Here is a 17,150-nt window from a genome sequence, read left to right on the forward strand (position 1 = left end):
AACCCCTACCCCCATTAAAACATGGGGGCTTCCATTACAGCTGTGGAGAGCAGGGTCCTAGGGCAGAGCCGAGGGTCTCCTCGGCAACTATCCCCAGGCCACAACAAGGGGGGACCTCAAAGCTTCTCAAAGGAACTTCAGGACTGCACTTGACAGTGTCATTATGGGCCAGAGTCTCTTTCTGTGCCACTGTTTCTCAACCTGTGACAAGATCACCGCCATACTAAGGCTCAGAACTTCAGGTCGCCTTAAATGCTTTGTTATTCAGGCTTCAGAGGGTGTCCCTCTACTTCTAAGGCGCTGCACAGAGGGATCCCAAAGGTATCCCTCTGTCCCCAAGTCTCTGGCCATCGTGTCTCCACAGGGATATGTCTTCAGCCTCATGGTTCGTGTCACCGTGCACATGGCACCCAGGCTCAGGGGGTACCTGGTGTGTTTGCCACAGCATGTGCACATGACCTCCTGTGCCTCCTGCTCCTGCAGACTCACTCCCACTGCCTTTCAGTGTTTTTTCCCTCTGTCCGTGCCCTGCCAGAGCTGTCTGCAGCCAAATCCAGAGCCCAGCACATGTAGCAGGTAGAGGTCTAGGTCCCTGGGGTGGGAGCTGCTGGGGGCTAAGGCTGTGTGTGTCCTCTGCTGCATGACCGTCTGCGTGGCCCAGGTGAATGTTCTCTCCAAGAGAGAGACAACACGGAAGGCAGGCAGGCTTGTGGGTCTTACGTGCACTTCCTGGCATGACTGGAACACGGAGGCCGGCTGCCTCCTTCACAAATGGGTCATTAGACAAGCACATCGTGAATGGGGGACCTCAGTCTTCAAAGCCCTTTTACTATCTGGTACTCACGGCAATCCGTTTTAATGGGTCATTATCATTATTCCACTGAATATGAGGAAACTGAGGCTGAGAAGATCAAGCCCTGGTCACATCAGCAGAGATAGAATCAGAAGCTGGGTCTCGGGACTCCCAAAGCTGCACCATAGCCAGCTGTCTTGCTGGCCATTTTTCTCCCCACGTGGGGCCTTTGTTCACAGCACGTCCCTTTGTCAGACTTGGATCACAACCTTGCCAGGGCCGGGGCTATTTGTCCTGAGGCATGCATCGTTCAGTGCCTCTCCTGGATAGCGTACACGGTATATGACCACCGCTTGGTGCACGCTCATGTGCGGACCACAGAAAGTGAATAGCACAAAGATGGTGACTGCACACCAGGGATCTGTGCCTGTCTGGACCCCAGCGCCGTTAATCTCCTCCAGCCCGCCCCAGCCTGCCCGGTGACCTCCTGTGGTATGACAAACAGTGACCACTGGGTGGCAGTGTGTTCTCATGCCTGGGACCAGACAGGTTGCCCAGAGCCAAGGAACATGGGGGTGGGGTGGAGGCAAGCAGGATCCACACCGCCAGCTGTCCAGAAAGGTTGCAAGACCTGATCCCCTGGAGGACGTGACATGGCAGGGCTCCCCCGTGTGTGCATGTGTGTGTGCGTGAGTGCCCGTGCCCTGCAGCAAGAAGGCCAAGGACAATGTGAAATGGAGCCAAGAGTGGGGTGGGGTGGGCCAGGGGAACAAAAATACGAAGGAAACCAGGGCAGCCAGCGTAATAGCGAAGGACACAGAAGAGAGCTGCCGAGGTAAGGGGTGAGGGCTTCTGGAGCGTCAGAGAAGCTATCCAGGAGAGAGAGAGAGCAAGAGAAAGACCAAGGCAGAAAGAATCACGAAGAGACCAGAAACAGAAAAGAGGAAGATAAGAGAGATTGGCTGGGGAAAGTAGGTCGGAAGGCTGAGGTGGGAGAAGGGAGCCCCCAGAGGCTGGGCAGAGACTAGAACCTTCACTGGACAAGAAGCAGCCAGACTCAGGATTGCTGCTGACAGGGAGTTTATTTAGACTGAGTTGTGGAGATCTGGCTGCCTCAGCTCCAGGTCAGAGCTGCTCGGGCTCCGGCTCGGGCTCCGGCTCGGGCTCCGGTTCCAGTTCCGGTTCTGGCTCCAGCTCCCCTATCTTGCTCTGGGTCTGAGGTGGGTGAATCTCATGCTCCAAGGCAGAGAATCTTCTTGGACGCCACTACGGGAAGACATGGAGGGTGGGTGGGGAGAAAGATGAAGGGAATATGGAGAATACTGAGTCTCTCTATTCTTTCCCAGTCCCCTGTGTTCCCCATCTGGTCCCAGGCCTTTTCTCAGTCCCTTCAAGCCTCTCTTGGGTCGTTCGGGCACAAGGGGTCCTTGGAGAGGCTTATGAAGAAGGGGCTCTGCAGGCAAGATCAGGAGTCCACCTTGGTCATCTTCCCTGAGGAGAGGGTGCCAGACAGCACTCAGAAAACTAAAGGGAGGGGAAGCCAGTTGCCAGGGCAGGGGGCCGGGGGGTGGGGAGAGGCAGGGAGAGGTCCCTGGCTCACCTGTCTTCTCCAAAAGTGAAAGCCAAAGGCTCCAGTCATCAAAAGGAGCAGAAACAGGATACCAAGGATGAGAAACAGATGGAGCTGGCCTGTCTTCAGGGGACCTGAGGCCCTCCCAGAGTGTTGGGCACCTACAAGAGAAGTACAGCATTAGGCATAGGGTCATAGTTGAAAGGATATCTTGCCACACCGTCATATGTTACAGATGCCAATGAGACAGTGAGACCCAGAGTGTAGGGACTTATGCAGGATTGTTAGCTAATTAATAGCAGAAGTGAGTTCAGGCCTGGACAAGAGCTGGAGGTTAGAAAGAAAAGAGCTGGGATGGGGCAGGGGAGGGGTCTGGAAAGCGGGATCAAGATGGTTGGTCTGGAGCTGGCGCTGTGGCGCTGTGGGGTCTCAGACCTGGGCCAGACGGCTCAGCAAAGGATACCGCTGTCCCAAGAAGCCTCTCCCCCTGGTACACGTGGCACTGCCAGGGCTGAGAAACGTGTCTGGCCTGCTGCAACTCCAGCCAGGGTCCTGGGGAACTTCCCCAAGACGGCTTATCCAGGGGGCTCCACACAAAACGCTCTTGTCCGGATGCTGGAGTCACCTCACAAAGCAGTTTTCTCGGGTTGCCAGGTAACCCAGAGGACTTGGGAGTCACTGAAAAAAATCAGAGGGAAGAGACCTTTGGGGGCCCGACCCCCTCACTTGAAACCACAGAGTCAACTCCCCAGTCTCAATCGCCCTGCACTCACCTGGGCTCTGATTGGGTGAGGTTGAGGGGAGGAGATCAGGGTCATGGCCAAATTAATCTTATCAAGACAAAGCTCTGGGCAGATCACTCTGCTTGCTGCCTCAAAGCTTTCCAGGCTCTCTACTGCCTTCAGGGGACAGTTCAAACTCAAACTGGCCCAGAAGGATCACACAGCAAATACTATTTTGGATTCTTTTACATTACTTTCTACCCAAATGTTCAGGAACCCCAATATCAGTCAGGTATGTTGCCCCACCACCACCACCACCATACGCCTTACACTTTTCTTGTTTCCATGACTTGGCTCACGTCAGTGTCCCCTGCCTTGAGGTGCCCCCGAATGAACTCTACCCCCCTTTCCGAACGTTCGGAGAACAGTGAACTGACCCACAGACGGCTGATCTACAGACAGCATCTCAAAGCTGTACAGTGAGAGCACGGGTAAGAAGACACCAATGGTGAAGGGTCTTGAGTTGAGCATGGTGTACAGGCACCTGAAGACTTGGTGACAGACACACCTGACCTTAGACCCCGAGGCTGGTACTTCCCAGCTGTGTGATTTGAGAAATTCTTTCTCTGTAAAACAGGGGTAACAGTCTCTCCCAGTGAGCTGTCATGACATAGCATGGAACACTAACACGAAACAGCTGACGCTCAAGAAGACCTGAGACAGGGGCAGCTGGGTGGCTCAGTCGGTTAAGCGTCTGACTCTTGATTTCAGCTCAGGTCATGATCTCATGGTTCGTGGGTTCGAGCCCCGCGTCGGGCTCTGCACTGACATTGTGGGGGGCTGCTTGGGAGTCTCTCTCTCTCTGCTCTTCCCCATCCCTCTCTCTAAATAACTATAAATAAACTTAAAACAAAAGAAGAAGAAGATGAAGACAACCTTGGATGGAAAGAATTGGGAGGCTTTGTCAACTGACTGGATGTGGAGGAAGTGGGAGGCTAAGTGTCAGGGCAAGTGGGATTGGGGCGGGGGGTGGGGTGGGGGGGAGTTACTGACAGAAAGGCTAAGTCAGCAAGAGGGCTCAGTGTGAGGAAAAGATGGGGTTCAGAGTGAGGCTGAGGTGGGGGTACCATATCTAGGTATCCTGGAACAGGTGGAAATTCAGCACTGACCCTCAGGAGATGTACGACTGTTAACATATTCATTTATTCCTTCAACCAGTGTACCTTATTAAGCACCTACTATTTGGTACCACTATTTAGCGGCCACAGGTGAGTACGGCAGGACACAGCCAAGCTGCTGTGGCTCATAGTTACCAATCAATCAACACATACTTCTGAGTTTTGAGGGTTTTTTTTTTCTTCCTGTGTTTGTTTTATACTGTCTTAAAAAAAAAAAGCCCTTGTTCAGTAAATATTTGCTGACCAAGGGACTGATTGATTAACTCCTCCCAAATCCAGGCCACTTCCTGCAACTTTAACCCAAGCCCTGGTCCCAAAGTAGACAAGGATTCCAGAGCTATATTCCACCTCTTCTGAACCATTCAAACTTTTGCCACCTGTCCTTGTAACTTCTCAGGGCGGGGGCCCCCCCCCCCCATTCAGAGCAGGGTGGAATGTTCATCTAGTGACTCAGGGGAGACTTTCTGTTTCGGTGGTTCCTTATGTGGGGGCGAGAAAAGAGGAGGCCACAAGGGCAGCCTCTGCGACTTCTGCCCAGTGGCCTGGCATCGTGAAGCGGATTTGCCCAGTCTCTGCCCAGCCAGCCTTCCCTCCCTGTCCCAGCTCCCCTGGGATGGGACCTACTCCTTTCCCACCTGGGGCTGACCTGTGATGACTGCCAAGGTGACAGTGACACTGAGCTGCTGCCCCTGCAGATGGACGTGGCAGGTGTAGGTCCCAGCCTGGGCCTGGCTCACAGCCTCCAGTGGAAGGGTAAAGTTGCCATTGTCTCCAGCCACCAGGAGGTCGGGGCCTCCACCAGGAGGGGCCCACTTGGCAGTGAGAGAAGACTGGGTCCCCAAACCGGGAGGCAGGTGGCAGGGCAGCTCCACCCTGGAACCTGCTCCAGCATACACAGTCAGAGGCACTGAGGGCTCCAGACCTGGGAAAAAAAGAGAAGCCAGAGTTGAAGCTGAGAGCAGGAGGCACAGAGGGGCTGGAGCCCTGGAGCTGTAGGTAAGGGAGGCAGAAGACAAAGGAGGTGGTCAGGCTCTGAAGGGTGCAAGGGAGCAGATAATGTGGATGAGCTGAGGATGCTCTGAAACCCCCATGTGGGCTGGGCCAGGGGGGAGACCAAAGGCTGGCCAGTGAGGCCACAAGGAAAAGCCAGAAGAGGGGAAGGCGGTGAAAAGGCTGCAATGCGAGATACTATGAGGGAGTTGGACAGTGAGGCCCAGGCAATCACAGTGGGCACCAGCTGCCGGAGACCTGGTTTGGGGACCCATAAGTCAGGGGGAGGTGTCAGGGGGGCAGGAAGGGGTTGTGGTCAAGTATGAAGTCAGACTGGAGGAGTTACCCAGAACAGTGAGGTTGTATGTAATGGAGACATTGAAGCCATCTCTGTAGGTGAGGAGGCAGCCCCACGGCCCAGAGTCCAAGGGGCTCACTTGGGGCAGGAAGAGGAGGCTTCCAGCTAAGTGGTGATGGGGGGACTCCTGGACAGGGACTCTGCCTCGGAACCAGTGCACAGAGGCTGGCAGGTCAGGGCGGCTGAAGGAGCAGTTCAAGATGACCCAGTCGGAGATCCGGAGAGACCCTGGGGGGCTGGCAGTCACTGCTCAAGGATAAAGAAGGTGTGATTAGCTCCACAAGAAACACCTTCCAAACGCAGCAGGCCAACTAGGCTGGAAACAGGCCCCAAGCTGTAGACTTCTTTGTCTTTTCCACTCCAGCTCTCCTCCACCACCGGCTCCCCTGCCCCGCTCCACCACGCAACACCCCCTCCCCCGCCCCACCCCAGTCCAGTGCCTGGCACATGGAGGCGCTTAGAATGGATGCTCAGGAATCTTCTGCCTACTTCCCCCCACCCCTGCCTCGGGTGCCTCCAGTTTACTCGGCTGGGTCTACCCTCCCCTTTCACCAGGCCTTGCCCGAGGATATCCACCAAGCCCACCCCCTGAGCTACAGAAGTCTGAAATGAGTCACTCTAGCCCAACACTCTCCCCCCCCCCCCCCCCCCCCCCCCCCCCGCAACCCAGGGGTGCCTCCCCTCCTCCACCCTGGCATTCCCAGGGTGGGTGGGGGAGGGGAGTTCCAGGGGTGATACAATCTCTCCCTAGGGTCCTCCCCTCCCCCACACACATGCTTCTCTGGGGGCACCTTCCACTCTGCCCCCCCACCCCCTTCCGCTACCCTCCTGGAGGCGAGGGGGGGGACGCGGGGCGGGGGACGCGGGGGGGGCCCTCTCCCGCCCTGCCCAGGGCGCATTCTTAGAAGCACAGCCCCTGCCCCAGCCCTTCCTGCCTCCGGGGCGGCGGGGAACGCGGCGCCCTGCTCCAGCCCCGCTCCCCACGGCCCGCCCCCACCTACTGGAGGCCTGGCCCACGCGCAGACGGAGGCGGCAGGCGAGGGAGCGGTCCCGGAGGTGCACCGCAGCGCGGTACTCGCCGGCGTCGGCGCGTCGGGCCGGGCGCAGCCACAGCGAGAAGTCCCCGCGCTGGAGGCCGCGCTCTTCCAGCTGCACGCGGGGCTGCAGGGGCGGCCTCCCGCTGCGCAGGCCGCCGGGAGCCTGCATCAGCACCACGTAGCGGCGCGGCCCCGGGCCCTGGGCGGAGGGCGCCGCGGGGCGCAGGCTGGGCGCGGGAGCCGGCGGACCACTGGACGGGAGAGAGGGACGGGACTGAGAAATTCGAGGGGGAAGAAGCCCGGGGCGAGATGCAGCCCAGACCCACTTGGAGGATGAGGAAACCCACCCAAAAGATCTCTTGACCGCTGACCGTCCCCATCCTCGTCCCCCCTCGGGTGGGGCCAGCGCCATCCACGCTTGGAGAGGCGGGCATAGAAGGGATGCAGGTGTGAGGGGAGCAGTCTTCCAAGGAAAGGCAGCGGGGGAGACCGAGCCACTGGGTTCTGGGGGATCGACAGCTCAGGGCAGGAGACTGGAGGCTGGCTTGGGCCTTGGGTTATGAGTCTGGGTGCCATTGCTGTTGGATTTGGGGGTTCTGTTGCCCAAGTTCGGGGTGCATACCTGTCTGGTAGATGGTGCCAAGTGACCCCTGCTGTTCTCAGAAGGCTGACATCCTGGAGGGGGATTGTGGGGCTGCAGGGGAGCTGGGCAGGAGCCCCCTCCTGGGCCCACACCACAGAGACCTCTGTCTCAGACCCTGGAGCCTCCACTGGGGAGGAAAAGAGAGGTCAAGGTGAGGGGCCATGAGCCAGAAGACTGAGGAATAGAGGAGCCTCAGCTACCTGAAGGAGAAACAGGGCTGAAGTAGACATTGGGCTGCCCCTTCCCCACCCAACGGGAAGACCATGGAGAGGCTTTGGGGCAGAAAGACTACCCGGAGCAAGGCCTTAGAAGAATCCACCGAAGCTAAGGACCTTGGCATCCGTGAGGTCCAGAAACCCCTGCTGACCACCCCCCATCCCCGTGGGTCTGGAGGGCAACCCTCCCAGAGGGTCAGCCCCATCTTACCTGGAGCCACCTGCTGCAGCTGCAGAAGCAGCAGAACCAGGAACTGAGCCTCCCACATCTCCCCTTAGGCCTGGGCCACGCTGAGCCCCCCAAAGGGAAGAGGTCAGAAAGAAGGGAGGGACAGATGGACAAAAGAGGGGTTCTGCAAAGATACCGGGTGGAAGAAGGGAATCTAGAAGAGGGACAGGGACAGAAGCCTGGAGGTAGGGGCAAGAACCAATGTACCAGAGACTGGAATCCAGAGGCAAGCCGGCCAGATTGGAGAGCAGGAGTTGGGGGAGGGGGTGGGGGTGTCCCAGCGAATGGGGCAAGGCAGTGGCAGAGAGCAGAGTGGAGGCCAGGTGGCTGTCTTGAGCTGGGAGGCAGTTCTGCTGCTCCTAGGGCCCTCGCCCCTGTCCTTCTGCCTTCCCTCCACCTTCCCCACTTCCCCTCCCCGTTGCCCCCCCACACACCCCAGGGCTCACAGTTTCGCTTCGCAGTGGAAAGTCTGAGGGGGTTGATTCCCAGCAGCATTACCCTCCACTTCTGTGGTGGCGCTCCCCTTGTTTATTTCCTCAGTCCTGGGTGTCCCCGCCAACCCTTCACCCCCCTTCCCTCCCTCCCTCCCTCCCTCCCTCCCTCCGAATCCTTTCCCCAGGGACCTTCTGGTTCTCTCCAAAAGCTTTTCTGCCTGGAACTACCTGCCGGCCCATCTCTAAGCTGCCACTCCAGTGCCGACATTAACACTTTTTTTTCTTAGCAAGCTCTTCCCTTGGTGCCATCTCCTCCCTCATTCCCTTAACCTCCCCAGACTTTCACTTAGCACAACACCGGACTCCCCACCTGCCCAATGGTTCCTGGGAGTACACTGAACCTAAAAGATGGTAGGTATGGGGAAGGGAACCCCAAGTCCAGGGGGCGGAGGAAGGTACAATATATTGAGCTTTCATTATATGCCAGGCACTGTATAGGACACTTTACATACAGTAACTCATGAAATGTGATATTTCCCCATTGTACAGATGAAGAAACTGAGGCAGGTTCAAAGATTAATTTGCCCTGGTCAGTTAGGGAGTATGAGCCAAAAGGTGTGTGTATCTGGGTGTATAGTCCTGATGCTGGGTGAGTTAAGGGTGTCCTCTTGAAGAATGATGGGGTTGAGTCGCACACACCCCCCTCCAGCTCAGACCACTGTGTCCTCATCAGCTTCTCCCAAACCAGAGGCTTTGAACTGTGAGACAGGGCAAGGGTGATGTGGTGAAATGCAGAAATCCTGCAACAGAGATCAAACTCGAGAAAAACGGAGACAGAACTAGGGAAGGAAGCCTGACTGACAGAGGGGAACGCTTGCTCTCCACGCCACCCAGCCTGAGGAGCCCAGCCCAGAGGGGTGGAGTGCAGGTGCCAAGAGCCCCCACCACACCTGGGAACCCCAAGAGGCCCTGGACTTCTCTCCCCGGCCTGCCCAAGGGCTCATTTCGTCAGTGCCAGGTTTAGGGCACGTTTGATGCCAGGCAACTCTCACTCCCTGTCCTAGGAGGCCGAGACCCAGGCCTCCCAGCCCCTCTCCCACTTCAGGGGCGGGACTTCCTGTTTCTGAGGCTGCTTCTTTGCCTGGTTCAGCACAACAGAGCTGGTAGCTTTCCACTGGGCTCAGCAGTGTCTAGACCTGGTGTGGGCTAGCAGGGAAGTGTGTACGTTCTGCTGGGGAGAATCCCCAAGAATCTAAAACCAGGACAGAAGTTAGCTCTCACAGAAGCTGTGCTCCCTGTCCATCCCTGGAGTGCTGATCTTGTCTTCTTGAGTGGTGGGTGGTAGGAGGGTGCAGCTGCTTTTTTACAGAAGAAAAGGGTCCTGACAGAACCTGACGTCAGCCACCCTCCTCCCTCTGCCCCGGGAAAGCAGGAGACAGGTTAAAAACAGAAGCGCGACCGTTTCTTTATTAAATTATACAAAAAGGGGAGGGGAGGGGAGGAGGGCAGCTGTGGGGCTCGGCCCCAACCCTGGCCCCACCCCGGCCTGGCGCTGTCTGAGAGAAGGGGATCTGAGGGAGACTCAAGGATCAGGCAGGGTAGGGATGGGCAGGACATGAGGCTGGGATGCAGAGGTGAGGGAGGAGAGGCTACCCGAGGAGGGGTGGGGAAGGGAAGAGGAGAGCAAAAGACAGGGAGAGGAGCAATTGGGGACCAGCTGGGGAGCTCAGATGGAGCAGGTCGGGAGGTGGAACGATGGCAGAGTGAGGATGGAAGGGGCAGTGTCTGGAGAGGCGGACATGAGAAGGCTGGGGACAAAGAGGGTGGCAGTTCTGGTGCAGGGCCCAGAGCAAGGAACCGGGTGAAGAGTGGCTGCACTCGTCTGTTCCCACCCCCACCTCCAGGCCCCGAGGGGCCTCCCACCCCCAGCCCATTGGCAGGGGGGCTCATGCCGACGCCCCATTTTCTGTCTTCTGCCGCTTGGGATCCGCTTCATCCTGTGGAGGGAGAGTTGGGGTAGCTGCAAAATGGGAGAGGGACCTCCCCCTGTCCCTGCCCTGCTCCAGCCCCCGCCCGGGCACCACAGGCATCCAGGTCCAAGTCCAAAGGGCTCCCAGCCCCTGCTGCAGCCCTGACAGCCCCTCAGGCCCCACAACCCAGCCCAAACCTCCTCTTCAGCAGCTCTCTTCAGCGCGGGCCCTTCGTCGTCATCTTCTTCTTCTTCCTCATCTGAGGAGCCAGAAACGGGTCATTGGGGAAGGGCAGGAAGCTCTGGCACAGACCCCCTGTGGTCGCCCTCAGCCCTGCTTCAGGTCTTCAAGCCCACCCTGACTCTGTTCCTTTGAGCCCAGCCTCCCCTGCCCCTCCCCACCTTCTTCTTCCCCCTCATCCTCCTCCTCTCCGTCCTCAGCAGTTTCTTCTTCTTCCTCCTCAGCTCCGTTCTCCTCCTCCTGCGGGGGACCAGGAGGGAGAGCAGTGTCAGGCTGGCCAGGCTGGCGGTGTGCCTCTACCACCACCAATGGCAGGGGTGTTGAGGGCCCAAAGGGTGGGGCGCGGAGGATGGGAGGGGCCAAAGCAAACGCAGGACCCAGCCCCCCCAAGGTAACTGGAGGGGGGATCTGAGTCTCCACCTGACCCCTGCGCACCTCCACCACTTCTTTCTTTCGCTCTTTCCGGCTTGCCTTCTCCTCCACCTTCTCTTTCTTCTCCTTCAGGTCCTGCAAGAGAGAAAGAGGTCACCTTCCTCTCACCACAAATGAACTGCAGCCGGTCCCTCTCGCCCCGTTCTCCCTCTGCAGTGAGCTTTAGAGGAGTGTAAAAACGGAGGAGTTGGCCACAACAGCTCAGAGGCAGAACAGAGGTCCCCGGGTCCCTACGGCCACAAAGGGGCTGAGACCAGACACCTTCCCCAAGACTCAAGGGAGGAGAGAAAAGTGATGAAGATAGAGGAATGGACAGCCAAGGTAACTGCTCATGACCCCCATCAAGTTCTCCAAAACCTCCTGGGCTGAAGAGTTCAGCTCAGCAAAGCAAATCCCCTCCATCTGCTCGCAGCCCTGATGCCCCACCCCCTCTTGAGGTCCCTCCGCCTTCCTGGCCTGCCCCCTCCGACAGCCTGCCCTGCTCTGCCTTTTGTCTACCTCTGGGGCCTTTTCCTGAGTATTCTCTCTCCTGGGCATCCCTCCCGGCTTCCCCTCTCAGCCTTGAATGCCTTTGTTTGTCTGCGTGTCCCCCAACTCCTCAGGCTCCTACTTGGCCAAACACGACAGGAATAGGGAGAGCACCCCAGCCTGATGCACACCTACTCCAAACCAGTTCCGAGTAGTTTCCTCCTCCCTAAGCCCAGCCCCTGGTGCAGGCAGTGGTGTGGAAGGGTAGAAGTCACCATTTCCAGGGGCAACATAGGTAAAGTACGATAAAGGAAACATGGAAGGGAGAGGGTATCGGACATGGCAGATGGAGAGAAAGACAAACAAGGTCTGGGGTGGGATGGGAATGTAGCAGGGGAAGGTACCTGCCTAGAGTGCCCTCCCTCCACTGCCTTCACCCCAGGAGCCCACCCAGCAGGCACACCTTTGATGTCTTATTCTGATGTGGCAGACAGGAGTTGTGCATGGGTCCCTTCTCTCTGGACATCACACTGGCCCTACCAATTTAGATTCCAGTCCTCTTTCCACACCCCCCCACCCCCACCCCAACCGCCCTTGGCAGGCACTGTTCAACTGTGGATGTCCCTGTGCCATCTGATGTGGTGCTGGTGTGCAACTCTGTGTATCTGATTCCATGTGGATGGAAGTTTTCTGTGTGAGTGGCTCTCCCGGGAGGGTGTGTCCTTTCTGGAACAGGATCAGGAATAGGAGTAGAGGTTGGTGCAGAATGGTTGACCTGGAGGGACACTCAATTCCCTTTTCCCTTTAAGAGGAACACAGAACACTGGACCCTCTCACTCCAGCTAGGTTTCTTCATGCCACTTCCCTGCCCTCATTTCATTGCCACATGGTGGGGATGGCATTTCTACTACCTGGTGGGCTCTCCTCTACATCCTGGGCCTAGAGAGCCAGGGGCTAGTCAGCTTCTCTCTGGGGGCCCCAGCACCAGGTTTGTGCTGCCCTGGCCTGAGTTTCCCATCTGGCCTGATAGAGAGGGAGGGAGGGAGGGAGGGAGAACGTCAGGGAGGGAGGGAGACTACCAGAGACCAAAGTCCAAGGGGCCGGGCCCTCTCCTCCCCTGTCCTGTCCTTCTGGTCACTGTCCTTCCCTGATCCCTTTTCCAGGAGGGTGTGTGACCTAGGTCTTGTGCTAAGTAGCTCCCTGGCCTCATTAACTCAACACAGGCACACACACTGACACAGGCTGACACCGATTCACACACACAGCTACAGAGGAGCGCCCACGAGATCCGGAGACACATGGCCCGGTGTTTGGGCATCCTGGCACACACTCTTGAGACAGCACGAGAGCACAGCAAAACCATTCCGCACTCACAAAGCAGCAACATGGCTCCAGAACATCTACGTCTCCACATGCACACATGTAACTGACACAGGCAGTCCCACACACTCGCTGGATTACAGACATACAAAGACACCTACTCAGTGAAGTCACATGCCAGCGCACAGCCCACCGGAGGGCCACACGGCACACCTTATCAGCTCTCACACATAGCCCCTCTCTGCCCCTGCCTTTAATCCCACTGGTTGCCCTCTTTCACTTCTGGGGCCTCTAGGAGACCTCTGTGACCTCCTCAACAACCAACCCTACCCCCTCCCTCGAAGTCGGGCTCCCAGCCCCCAAGCGCTGGCCGAATTAATTTCCCAAAGCGACACTCAGCAGGTTCCCTAGGGAAATTAGAGGAAGGCTGGAAGAGAGGCAAGGGCAAAGGGATGGGGCCAGGGAAGGGAGCTGATGAGAGCAAGGACGGCTCGATGCAATGCCATGTAACGCTGAGCTTCAGCTTTCTCGAAGGCTATTCCCGCCCCGCTTCTGATTTTTAGGAATCCAAGACTCTTTAAGCGTGAAGGGGGCGGGGGGTGAGGGGAGAGGCTGGAGGGGGCTCTGGAGAGAAAAGAAAGCTGAAGGCCAGTGGGGGAAGAAATGGATATAGATGGAAGGGAAGGAAAGGAGAGGAGAAAACAGACACAGGCAATAGCTGTCCGAGCACAGAAGCAAGAGGCGGTCGGGCCTCGAGGGGAGGGGCCCGAGAGCGGCAGCCTCCCGGGACAGTCCTGTTTACTCTGGAGGATCTCAAACCGCTTAGGAGAGGAAAGGTGAGGTCAGACTGGAAGGAGAGCCGGGGAAACGGGGCGCGGAGAGACGGAGCGGGGGAGGGGCACGGTAAAGTGAGCGGGGCGCGCTCCGACGGGAAGCGGACGGGGTAGAGGCGCGCGAGCCGGAGCCGGAGCCGGAGCCGGAGAGGGGTGGGGACGGCGGCGGGGGCCGGGCGCGGGCCGAGCGGCGAGGCCGGAGCCGCGGCGCGCGGCGCTCTGGAAGCTAGAGGGCGCTGGCGGGAGCCGCGCGAAGCGGGGTAGGCAGCGCCGGGCAGGGGAGCGGGGGGGAGGGCGGAGTGGGGTCCGCCGGGACCCGGCGCCAGGGCAGCGTGGGGCCGTCGGGGTTAGCGTGGGGCGCAAGACCGCGCGGAGCCCGGGGATCGCGCGCGGTCCGGGCCGCCGCCGTCCCCGCCCGTACCTTGGCGCTCAACTCGGCCGCTGCCTCCACGCTCTTCTCCGACATGGTGCCGGGGCCGGGGCCGGGGCCGGGGCCGGGGCTGGCGGGGAGCCGGGGTCCCGGGGCCGGGACGGAGGGGCCCTGGACGGCGGAGGGTGGCCGCGGCCGGAACCTGGCGCGGTGGCGGCGGCGGCGGCGACAGCGGCAGCGGCGGCCGCTCAGCAAGCTGGGTCTCTGGAAGAGGCGGCAGAGGCGCGCGGGGTGGGGCGGGGGTGGGTCTGGAGCGGAGACCCGCAGGGCTGCGGCCGTCCGGAGGGCGGGCGGAAGGGCGGTGCGGGCGGTGGCCGGCGCGCTCCGGCCGCGGTCGCTCGGTCCTCGGCTCGCCGCCCCCGCACCAGCAGAGCTGCCGCCGACCAGCCGCTGCCGCCCCCGGGCAGGGAACCCGCTTATAAAGGCGGCGCTGCCCGACGGGAGGGGCTTCCCAGGGGTGGGGCTGGCGGGAGCGGGGAGGAGAGGAGAGGGGAGGGGGATGAAAGCGGAGGTTGGCGAGGTGGGGATAGGAGGATGAAAGCTAGGGGAGGGAGCGCGCGAGAGGCGGGAGGGAGGACAGGACCAGGAGGGGAAATGGAGAGACTGACGGTCGAGGAGAAAAGGAGTGGAGCGAGGAGGTGGAAAGGGGTGGGGTTCCTGCGGGGAGGGACCTCTCCGAATCCCGACCTACTGCCTGCGAAAGTGGAGTCTGTCTTTTGGGGGCGGACTGGAGGGATGGCCAGAATCCTACTGACCCTCCCCCAACCCCCCCTCGGCCCCCCCGCAAGAAATCCTGAGATTTTGCCAAGGGATGGGGTGGGAGAAGCAGATGGAAAGGCCGGGCAGGTATTTGAGAAACCAAAAGCTTAAAGAAGAGGAAGAGGGTGGCGGAGCTACTTCCACATCGCGCTGGCTTTCCGTTCCCGTCCTGCATTTCCATTCTCTGGCCTTAAGATGGAAGGGCCAAAAGGGCAGCACACCCTCTGTCCTGCCCTAGGCTGACATTTGTGACCCCTACTGGGTTCCTCCCGTCCTGGATCTTTCTCGAGATCTAGAGGTGTCAGAGGCCCTCCAGGCTCCTTCCTTCTCTTCCATCTCGGACCGCTCTTACTCGCCCATCTCATCTCACTTGTCTTCGCCTGGTCCTTCTTTTTCTCTTCATCCCTGTTCATTCATCTGTACCCAGACCCCTCCCTCACAACAATTTATACCTCACATCTCTCATTCTTCGGTTGCCTCTTCTCCACCTCTCATCTCCCTCTTCTACCCTTCCATCTCTGATCTCTTCCCCCGCCCAGACCACACTGTTCCTGTCCCATGTGAGTCTGTCACCAGGCCCTATATCCTTTGCTGATTCCCTCCAACTCCTCTCCAGGTCCTGATTGTCCACATTTTCCCTCTCTTTCCTTTTCTCTTTCTTCGGTTGCCATCTTCCCTAGCCTTTCTGGATTGTATTTGCCCCCTTTGCAAGGGGTTCAGGTCTGGAGTTCCAGCCCCGCCCTGTACCACTCATCCTCAGTTCCAGGCCCTCAGTCTTGGTATCTTTGGATGATTTTGAGAAGCTTGGAATTTCAGGAGCTGGGTGTGTTAACCGTCAGGAAGGTGGATGGAGTGGAAGGCTAGGGTTTGGAAAAAGATACCTTTGGTGTGTGTACACTCCCATATTTGTCTATCATTATCATTATTTGTCTTATTATTTTCATTTTCTTAAGAAGGACACACTGATCAATCATCATCATTTGGTATCTGAGTGCTTAAAAATACCATCTTTTGGGCCCGTGGTGTACACACTTCCCAATTTCTCTTTCTGACTCTTCTATCAGTTTCTCGGTCTCCATCTCCTCAAAAATCTTGGAGCCCCACCCAGGTTTTTCCTTGCCGGACAGACTCTGATCATCGTTCTCGGAGATCTTTCCATCTCTATCTCGATCTGTTTCTCTGACTCACTCACTGATGTCTTTAGCGATCTCTGACCCGCTCCATCTCTGTACTCTTCTTGCTTCATTTCTCTCCCTCTCCCCTCTCCTTTACCCCCCACCCAGTCTCCCAGCCTCGCTCCCTCCTGTCAGTCTCTCCTCTCCTTCCCACCCTCCTTTCCTCATCCCCTTCTCCACCTCCCAGCCCCGCCTGCCGTCTCGGACACCCTGCTGGGCTCTTACCCTGTTGCCCTGGTAACCGCCCCCCACTCCGGTCACCTCCACTCCCCTCCCCCCTCCAATCACCGCCACCAACAACCTCCATCCACCTTCCTCCTATTTTTCCTCAGAGCCAATAGAAACCCTGTTGCCAGGTGGAATGCTCATTTGAATCAGCCAATCCAGGAGTCTAACTGCTTGCCCTGCCTTATATGGGGATTTGAGGAGGGCCACTCCCCCCACTCCAGCCCCACAGGGGACCAGCCCCTCCACTGTCCTTTCTCCCCGCCCTGGAGAGAGCCTGGGACCCTCCCTCTCACCCTTGTAGGAGGGCCTGGCCTCCCATTTCTCTAACTGGGACCACCGGGGTTAGTGTGGGGAGTGGGCCGGACTGTGGGCTGGGCCTCTGGGCTGGGGGTGGGAATGAGGTGTGATTAGGAAGGGGAGGCGGAGGGAGCCGGGAATTTTGCCCAGGGAGGGGTGTCTGGGAGCGGAGGCAGCTGCAGTGGAAAATTCCAGGGAGATGGAGAGGCAGAGAATGGGAATCCTGCCCCAAGGCCCAAGGGAGTGCCTTGAGAATCTAGGAGTTTGGACACTAGGGTCCCCAGGGACCACAAGAAAAAGATCCAGGAAGCAGAAGGCCTGGATCTAATTCCCTTCCTGCATGGGAGAAGCATCTCTTATGCTTTCCTGTCTGGTTGGACAGCAGACCAGTCTCCTGAAGTCTTGGCTTCAGGAGAAAGAAGCTAGAAGTGAAACTTAGGATGAATTTGGAGTAAGCCGTGAGCTGAAAGCCTAACCCCATACCCCTTAGGGTTAGTCTCTGGGCCTCTGGGGCCAGCGGTGTTAAATGATGCCAGCTTGTGTTTGCTCCTTTCCAGAGAACTATTTCTGAGACCTTGTAGAGGCTTGCCTATTCATAGGGTTCTATTACTCCCCAGTCCAACTGAGATTTTCTCCCACTAGTTGAATGGGGAAACCTGGTGCTTCTGACGAATTTTCTGGAGGTTGGAAAAGGGAAGCCAGGTGAGAATAAGGGAGGCATGAGCCCCTGGAAACCAGGACTTCTGGCCTGACATCCTAGAGATTTACTTCCTTACCGTCTGGAAGGTGTTCAATTCTAATTATTACCTTCTCAGTCTTTTGAAATGTG

At 58.2% G+C, this 17,150-nt stretch overlaps 2 protein-coding genes across 2 annotated transcripts; both read right to left on the reverse strand.

The window, feature by feature from the left end:
• Positions 1–1,856: 1,856 nt before the first annotated feature.
• Positions 1,857–8,143, reverse strand: LAG3 (lymphocyte activating 3). The gene is made up of 8 exons (XM_040462828.1): positions 7,718–8,143; positions 7,271–7,418; positions 6,613–6,899; positions 5,600–5,857; positions 4,910–5,185; positions 2,799–3,041; positions 2,394–2,524; positions 1,857–2,059 (listed from the first exon to the last, which is right to left on the reverse strand). The coding sequence occupies exons 1-8, from the start codon at positions 7,773–7,775 to the stop codon at positions 1,919–1,921; spliced, it is 1,542 nt and encodes a 513-aa protein (XP_040318762.1). The 5' UTR covers positions 7,776–8,143; the 3' UTR covers positions 1,857–1,918.
• Positions 8,144–9,609: 1,466 nt separating this feature from the next.
• Positions 9,610–15,700, reverse strand: PTMS (parathymosin). The gene is made up of 6 exons (XM_040462638.1): positions 15,650–15,700; positions 13,854–14,549; positions 10,815–10,886; positions 10,541–10,619; positions 10,337–10,398; positions 9,610–10,166 (listed from the first exon to the last, which is right to left on the reverse strand). Exons 1-6 carry the CDS (start codon positions 15,698–15,700, stop codon positions 10,116–10,118), a joined length of 1,011 nt encoding a protein of 336 aa, XP_040318572.1. The 3' UTR covers positions 9,610–10,115.
• Between the last annotated feature and the right edge of the window lie 1,450 nt (positions 15,701–17,150).

This window comes from Herpailurus yagouaroundi, unplaced genomic scaffold, assembly GCF_014898765.1.
Source record: "Herpailurus yagouaroundi ecotype Mexico unplaced genomic scaffold, PumYag 355, whole genome shotgun sequence".
Classification (NCBI taxonomy): domain Eukaryota; kingdom Metazoa; phylum Chordata; class Mammalia; order Carnivora; family Felidae; genus Herpailurus; species Herpailurus yagouaroundi.